This window comes from Trifolium pratense, linkage group LG1, assembly GCF_020283565.1.
Source record: "Trifolium pratense cultivar HEN17-A07 linkage group LG1, ARS_RC_1.1, whole genome shotgun sequence".
In the NCBI taxonomy this organism is placed as follows: domain Eukaryota; kingdom Viridiplantae; phylum Streptophyta; class Magnoliopsida; order Fabales; family Fabaceae; genus Trifolium; species Trifolium pratense.
Window position 1 is genome coordinate 25,722,862 of NC_060059.1, and position 8,889 is coordinate 25,731,750.

Genomic DNA, 8,889 nt, shown 5'->3' on the forward strand with positions numbered 1-8,889 from the left:
TTTAGGAAGGAGAGAGTACAAGATAGTACTATCGTACTATTTTACAACTTTAATTATTATTACTTTCACAACTCTTAAATAATTCATTAATGTTTTTAATTTTTATATCAAATAACTTAGTGTTTAGAAAATCCATCTTAAAGTGAATAAGTAGAGTGTCCGGATTTCGAACTCCGACTCCTACACACTTAGTGTGATAGAGGAAGTCTTACTTGGGCACAAACCCAAATAAAAAATGTTTAGGCACACTCATATCAATTGAAAAATAATCTAATCACATCATGTCATTTCTTTTTTATTTTATTTTTTATATTATTGTGTGCGCGTCTAAACACTATAGATTTGTAATTGTGTCTATCTAAGTATTTCTCGGTGTGATATCTCTACCAAATGAATTAAGCTCACAGAAACAAGTCATCAATACTTTGTTTTTTGGTCAAGTAGTCTTGTGGCTAAAAAATTCACCTTAAAGGTGAATAAGTAGAGTGTCTGGTGTTCGAATCCCGACTCCTACACATATAGTGTGATGTCCCAATCAATTAAGCTAAACTTACGGGGATAAGTCATCAATACTTGAGGTAAATTGAATAAAAATCACATTACTTCTCTTAAATAGTGAAAGTAGAATGAATCTCTCAATATTTTTCCTCTCAATTTTTACATCCCAATCAATCCTTAACTAAACTTTATTCCTTTCTTTCAAATCCCCGAATCTCTGGTCAAATATGTCAGTAAAAATTGGTTTATATAGCAGAGGGCCCTACAGACAGTTTGGCCGATTTTCCAAGCAACAGACAACTCATTTTACCCTTGTTTGATTCTAAATCCTTCTGTTCTACTCCTCTGCTTGCTTCAATTTCACGGTTTTCTTATTTTATCTGTTTTTAAGATTTTGTTTGTAATTTCACGGTCAAACCATGCTTGACTATAAAAAACTTACAAAGAAATTAGATAGATGATCGAAGATACACATGAATTATGAAGTAAATTTCTTCACTGTTATAGAAATAACACACACAAGAATCAGCTGATTTTTGAATGCACGATTAAGAAAAATAAATAATAGCACATTGTTATACGCTGAGACGCACTAACTATTCACTAACTATAGAGCGAGTTTGAGGTCAACAAGGGCATGTTCCTTGAGTTGTTCCTTCTTCTCACCATTGTTGTTGTTTTTTACTGTGTTATTTGGAACTGGAATAGGATCAGAAAAATCCAAAGGAAATTCTCTGAAGTGAAAATCTGCAGTGAAATCCTGCAATTGAAAACAAGGCTCTATTTTCATCTTTTTCTTCTTGTTGTTGGTCTCGTCTTTTGCCAGCTGATTTTGGAATTCCCTTTGGCGTAATCGATTACGTGATTCACGGAAACTCCTTAACAGAGAGTAAAATTTATCCACCTTCATATCTTCCTCTTCTTCTGCTTCGTCGTTATAAACACAATAATTTCTAAACTCTTTCTTGTTTTCGTTTTCCATATATGGAATTTTGTTTGATAGATGAATATGATGGAAGTGTTTTGGGTTTGGTATAGATGTGGGTGTGGAGTATAATGGAAGTGTGATGTGTGGAAGAATCTTCTTATACTCTTCACGAAAAGACGAGCGAGCGCGTATGTATTATGTACAGCAAGCAAGGCATTATAGATGACGATATACTAGTGATGTCACTACGTTGAGCTTCACATGTATGGTTCAGATGGGTTATATCAGTCGTCATCATTTTGACTCATTCATTCTACACATGTGATAATAGGCGTGGCGTAACTCAGTTTGCATCTCTATTTTTCCTCTCGATTTTCTATACTGGCCAAGAGTTTCATAATATTTACTCCGATCCTTAATATAAGAGGAGCTTTATTTTTTAAATTCATTGATAATTTAATATATCTGACTTGTAATATAGACTAATTACATTAAATTTTCAATGAATCTAAAAGCATACTTTATCTTATATTAATTAAGAATCGGATGGAGTACTTCATCCATCCTAGTTTATCTTATAAGATTTACTTTGACTAAATATGTTATTCATTTATTTTGACCGTATTTTTCAATAACATATAGATGTAAACATTAATATATGACACCTTATTTGATTTGTTTTAATGAGTATATTCAAAATATTAAATTTTTATAAATAAACAATTAAATATATTAATAATCAAAATTATATATTGACGTACGTGGACTGATCAACTATCTTTTATATTTTAGGAGTGACGGAATATAAATATATACTTCCCCCTCATCTCATAATGAGTGGGTAGTTGAAATAATGCCTCGATTTTTTTTCCTTTGGGTTATATAATAGGACAATTAAATTTTAAGGATTACTAGTACTTTATTTCAATTAGAAAAGTTAAAGGTGACAAATTTTCTTAGATACAGGCTCAATCTTTGACCTTAGCAATGTTTAATTATTTATTTATTTATTTAATCCACTTTGGTTGGTGTATTGGTATTGACTTGAGACCTAAGAGCAGGGGCGGATCTCTTTGTGGGCTGGGGAGGGCTGCGGCCCGTCCCAAAATTTTCATTTTTAATAGGTATATTATATATATACATATTTTTATTTTCTATTATGATATATATATATATATATATATGTGTGAAGCGTAACATTTTATCAAATGATATTGTCTGGCCGAGTGGGGAAGAAGGGCGCCCAGTTCCACAGGATCCTGAGTTCGAATCCCTTGGGCTGTCATTTTGAGTTTTAATTGATTTTTTTTCCAAAAGAAATTGCTTTGTTAGCAGCACCACACACAAACAATAATAATAATTGTAGTCAAATTATTTTTTTTATTAAAGGATTGGTTAATATATCTATATTAGAGAAGTCAAATTATATTAGTGACATTTTAATAAACATAAACAAATTTTTGCTTAGGGTGTGTTTGATTTGCTAAAAACAGGGGACTGGACTGGACAACTTTTGGTGTACCTTGTTTGATTTAGAAACTGGTTATGGGACTGAACAAAGTATGCAGCATGGGACAGGACAAAAACATGAATTTTTGTCTCACTAAACCACAGGACAACTTTTTGTCCACAATACAACTATATAAAATATGAAAATATCCATTTTATTTTCGAATATAAAAATATTATCGCTCTATCTCTCCACGATACAACTTTGTCCTGTCCTGTATTACCTTGTTCTGGCCTGTAATGTTCTGTTTAGTATTTGCTATTTTGCGAATCAAGTGATTGCTATCTTGCCACCACAAATAAGTATAAATAAATTTTTGCTTGAAAAAGTGACATTTTAACCCCCTAATAGAAAAAAAATTCATGCTCTATTGCGGCCCGCCCTAACAATTTAGGCTAGCTCCGCCACTGCCTGAGAGTAGAGGTGGGAACAGGCCAGGCCGGCCTACATGGCCTTAAGGCCTAGCCTACATAGGCTCAGGCCAGGCCAGCTTATTTCTTTAAATAGAGCAGGCCAATGCTTTTTTATAAGCCTATTTAGCTAAAAAGGTCAGGCCGCAGGCCATTAAAAAAGCCTTTGAGGCCTACTAGGCCGGCCTATTTAAGTTAACATGAATAATATTTTTATTACGATTATTATTTATATATTAAAATTTATACTTTGATTAAATTATAAATCTATTAACTTTTTAAGTAATTTAAGTTTATTAATCTACATTAGTTTTTAACATATATAAATGTATTATTATAAACTAGAATTGAAATATGATGACATATATAGTCAAATTCTCTAAAATATCAAATGGAACAAGTATATTTCAAAATAAATATAATTATTTATTTAAATATGTTCATATGAAATAGGCTTTTAAACAGGCTAACAGGCCACATCAGACTTTCAAAAGGCCAGGCTCAGGCCTAGAATTTAAGCCTATGATAGGCCACATGCCAGGCTCAGACCTTCGATTTTTTGACAGGCCAGGCTCAGGCTTGGCAAAGCCTAGCTCGGCCTAGCCTATTCCCACCTCTACCTGAGAGTGTGCTTTTCAAAAAGAGATTTTTTATTTATTTTTCATAGTTATATGTAATTTTTTGGCAAAATTACATTGCAGGTCCTTTATTTTATTTTTTTTCTGTAATACTTTGGTCCTTTATCTTTTTTATGTAACACTTTGGTCTTTATATTTTTTTTTGTAACACTATGGTCCTTTATTATTTTTTATTTGTAACATTTCGGTCCTTTATTTTTTATAAATAAATAAGATAAGGACTAAAGTGTTACAAAAAAAAAGGACTAAAGTGCTACAAATAAAAAAGATAAAGGACCAAAATGTTACAAAAAAAAGATAAAGGACCAAAGTGTTACAAAAAAATAAGATAAAGGACCTGCAATGTAATTTTACCTAATTTTTTTATAAGGCCTCACAGTAAAACTTGTTTTAGGCTTCTAACTATGTTGGGTCGGCCATGGATGCGATGCCTCTACCAACTGAAATAAAATTTAATAAAGACTTTTATAAAATTAATAAAGATCGTTATATTCAATTACGACAATCAAGATGTTTTTCCCCATGACAGTGAAATATGTTGGTATTCAATTAAAAAAAATTATGACTTATAAAATATCTCTTAATAATCAAAAGTCTACCAATTTTATCGAATTCTTTCTTGAAATAGATTTTTAAGACTTTTAATTAAAAATACACATGCATACGTTCACAAGTTCTAGTTTAACCGGTAAAAAAAATATCGAAATTATTAAGTTAGATAACATGACCAGGATTCAAATTTGATTCCCTCACTTATATGTACGAGTTTATGATGATTTTACCATTTAATCATAATAGAGTATTAGATCTCTATGACTTTGTAAATGTATTAGTCAACAAGTCAGTCGTAAATAATAGTGATGTGGCACTAGTCAGTTAGACTATGGTGATGTGCCTTTGCCACCTAGGATAGTAAAAGCAATTCTATTTAAATGAAACTGCAACTCATTGTATTCAAGGTTGAATTCATTCATTCAATGAAAACTCACTTAAATGAAAGATTAACAATTCCAATACATCAATACTAAAAAAACACACATACTTAGACTTTTTCAACTGTCTTACTTGAAAATCTTAACACTTTCTCAAACTCTTTTAAGATTTTTTTTTCTTTTTCTTTCACTGCTTTCATGGTTCACACTTTGATTAGATTATTTTCTTTCTATTAGGCTTGTCAATTACAGTACACAGTTTTGTTTTGATCCCTTTTCCACAAATCACTCACAGTAGATTAACAAATATCATGGGAAAATTGCTTTTTAAGCCCCATGGATTGCTCTCAAACCCCCCTAAAATCCCAAAATACCCTCGCAATTGGAACCAGTATCGTTTGGTAAATACAACCCGAAATAATTTGAGTTCGGTAAATATGTGCCGAAAACCCTTGAGTTCGGTAAAGACGTACCGAACACGCTGTGGTTCGGTAAATACGTGCCGAAGTGATGTGAGATACAGTTTTAAACACAAAACATGTCATTAGTTACGAAAAACACAAGTGTTGAGGGTGGAAGGGCGATTCTCTAGGGTTTAGGGTCGCAAATTCGAAGGCCTAAAAGAAGAACAAGGTGAAATTCGTTCACAACAAATCATTCATCACCGACGGACTACAAATCATTGATCAGATTCGGCCCACATACATGTGCAGTATATGTACTGATCTTAAATATATTATAGCAAATTGCAAAAATCAAATTGTCAAGCCCATAATGTCTTTTACCGAGTGGTATTAATAAATTAGTGGTAAAAAAAATATGGAAATTATGATAAGTGCCTGCTTAGGATCTTGACCTGTCGGTATAACCAAAATTATCGAAGGAATAAGAAACTTGACCCTAACTGCGGCCTGCCAGTAGAACCAACACTATAAAGTTCTTATCTCAAGCAGAGCTGTCAAAATGGGTGGCCTGAACAATTTCGGGCCGGCCCGGTCAAGCTCCGGGCTTTGTCAGGTCGGGCTAAAAAGCCCGGATAAAAAACGGGCTACCAAAATTAGTGCCTGAGCCCGGCCCGATACGGGTAGTCGGGCTTTCGGGCCGGCCCGGTTTATTTTTTATTTTTTTTTACTTTTAGTGCTCAAACTCAACCATGTAAATAGCATTAATAATTCTCGCGCGTCCTATTTTTTACTCATCCGCTATATATATATAATAATTCTCGCGCGCCGTATTTTTACTCATCCCCTATCTATGAGTTTCTCGCGCGCCATATTTTTACTCATCCACTACCTACGAGTTTCTCGCGCGTCATATTTTTACTCATCCGCTACCTACGATTTTCTCGCGCGCCCTATTTTTACTCTTCCGCTACGTACGAGTTTCTCGCGCGCCCTATTTTTATTCATCCACTACGTACAAGTTTCTCGCGCGCCCTATTTTTACTCATCCACTACCTACGAGTTTCTCGCGCCCTATTTTTACGCATCTGCTACTTACGAGTTTCTCGTGCGTCAAATTTTTACTCATCCGCTACCTACGACTTTCTCGCGCGCCCTATTTTTACTCATCTGCTACGTACGAGTTTCTCGCGCGCCCTATTTTTTTCATCCACTACGTACGAGTTTCTCGCGCGTCCTATTTTTACTCATCCGCTACCTACGAGTTTCTTGGGTGCCCTATTTTTACTCGTCTGCTACTTAAGTAACGGACGGTGTTTTATAATTTATATTACAAACTAATTTCCAATCATCCAAAACAAATTATTTATATTTATAACCCACTTGGGTTGGTGCATTGATATTGGCTTGGAACCTGGGAGTGTGCTCCTCTTGAGGTCTGAGGTTCGATTCTCTCTGGCGCCAATTTGGGTGGGCTAATTTAGCTTCTTCAAAAAAAAATATTTATATTTTTATTTTATTTTTTTAATTTTAATTTTTTTGGGCTTGCGGGCCGCCCGCGGCCCATTCGGGCTAGCCTATATTTTAATCGGGCTTTGTCGGGCCGGGCTAAAAAGCCCGGAAATAATTCGGGCTAGGATTTTCAATGCCCGAGCCCGGGAAAAAATCGGGCTTGACGGGCCGGCCCATTCGGGCTAGCCCATTTTGACAGCTCTAATCTCAAGTACACAGGAAAAGTTCTCACAATAAAAAACTCTCAAATTGATAATATCCAAGTTATTTTTTAGAAGTACATGAGAACCTTATTTATAGTATATCCTTACATAGTAGGATTTATTGCCCACTACCATAAATTCATCATAGGCCTTAGAAAATGAGCACTGACATGCTTATAAATCTCCACTAGCCACTATAATCACTTTAGTGCACCACTATGAAGCATTTAGAGAGCCTAGGAAGCAACTAAAGGTCATCTAAAATTCCACCCAATAACAAAAATGAAAATTGCAATAAAAATAAAGAAAATTGGACTTAATTGTTTTTCTATTTAGTTCAATATTATTAGACCACAAATCAGTCCATGGATGTTTCTTATCACATGAATTGGGTTTCATCCAATCCATGTCTTCAAGTTGAATAATTCTCTTGACCAATAAGAATAAGAACACTAAAATACCAAAATATTTTAGTGCATTTTTTTTATAAGTTTCTTAGGGAACTCATCATCTCATCAATTTATATTTCACCTCTTGAATTGGAAAGAATATTTATTGAACTTAGAGCACTCTAGTCTAAGGTAAAATTATAAAGTGATTTACAATTAAATCTCTCCAAAAAAGTCCCTGTGAGCTTAACTCAGTTGGTAGGGACATCATACTATATGTGTAGTAGCCCGAGTTCGAACCCAGAACACTCCACTTATTCACTTTAAGGGGGATTTTCTAGCCACCAGACTACTTGACAAAATAAAAATATTAAAAATCTCTCCAAAAACACTAGTAGGACTGGAATCAAAATCATGTGTTTTCACTAAACTCTTTAATTAGAGAATGCAATACTTAGTTACTAATACTAGCATATTACATCTATAAACCATGATTAAACTAGAAATCTACAGGTTGTCCATATAATTGGCAGCAACCATACATAGTTAGGCAATTAAAGACATCACATGAAAGGAATCCATCACAACTTACAAATTTACAACAAGAAGTCAAGAACATAAGATCTATAACTATAACTACGAGGATGTGCAGCAACAGTTTCAAAGTGAGAGCTTCAAGTCAATACCTTTTTCTCCATCATCTTCCTTATTATTAGCACAATTAATATCATTGCTCGTCGAAGCACCATCAAGCGTAAGATTCCGGTTTTGCTTCCGGTTTCGGCACTGATCAGCATCCTGATCTTCCATAAAATCTTCAAGTTGAAACATAGGCTTCCAAACAGAAACAACTCTATTTTCTTCCTTAACATTTTCACTGCTCATTTTGTTCTTCCAACGATCACGTGTCTCACGCATGCTTCTCACTAGAGCAAAAAAAGTCTCAATTTTGGCTTCCTCTTCTTCTTGTTTCTCTTCATCTTCTTCTATGCATGATAATTTTCTCTTCTTGCTACCACTGATTTCCATGTTGACAAGATTCCAAGAAAAAGGAGACAACACGCAGTTTCTCGGTTGCTTCTTGGCTGTTGCAAACTTTGTGATCAAAATATCAAATAATATAAGGACATTGTCTCGTGGCGCTTCATCATGTCCAATTTTGGCCATCATCATTAATTAAATTACCGATACAGCTAGCATTTGTCCTAAGAGCATATATTCCCTTTGATCTTATTATAAGAGAAGTTTTACTTTTTAGATTTATTGTAAAACTAATATATCTGGACAATATTATAGTCTAGATACATTAGTTTTACAATGAACCTAAGATACATTAGTTTTACAATAAATTTAAAAAATAAAACTTCTCTTATACTAAGGACCGGAGAGAATATTATGAAACATAAAAGTAGAAATTTTGTATTGAAAAAAATATTATTTTGACTTTTAAAATGTTGAATGCACAATT

At 33.8% G+C, this 8,889-nt stretch overlaps 2 protein-coding genes across 2 annotated transcripts; both read right to left on the reverse strand.

Annotated features, from left to right (window-relative positions):
• Positions 1–902: 902 nt before the first annotated feature.
• On the reverse strand, positions 903–1,588 carry LOC123902144. Its single transcript, XM_045951804.1, has one exon. It carries the CDS (start codon positions 1,478–1,480, stop codon positions 1,106–1,108), a length of 375 nt encoding a protein of 124 aa, XP_045807760.1. The 5' UTR covers positions 1,481–1,588; the 3' UTR covers positions 903–1,105.
• Positions 1,589–7,840: 6,252 nt separating this feature from the next.
• Positions 7,841–8,592, reverse strand: LOC123902145. Its single transcript, XM_045951805.1, has one exon. The coding sequence runs from the start codon at positions 8,589–8,591 to the stop codon at positions 8,082–8,084; it is 510 nt and encodes a 169-aa protein (XP_045807761.1). The 5' UTR covers position 8,592; the 3' UTR covers positions 7,841–8,081.
• Between the last annotated feature and the right edge of the window lie 297 nt (positions 8,593–8,889).

Excerpts from the sequence above, each read along its gene's own strand:
- LOC123902144 (XM_045951804.1), bottom strand. The coding sequence starts at position 1,480 with ATGGAAAACGAAAACAAGAAAGAGTTTAGAAATTATTGTGTTTATAAC.
- LOC123902145 (XM_045951805.1), bottom strand. The coding sequence starts at position 8,591 with ATGATGGCCAAAATTGGACATGATGAAGCGCCACGAGACAATGTCCTT.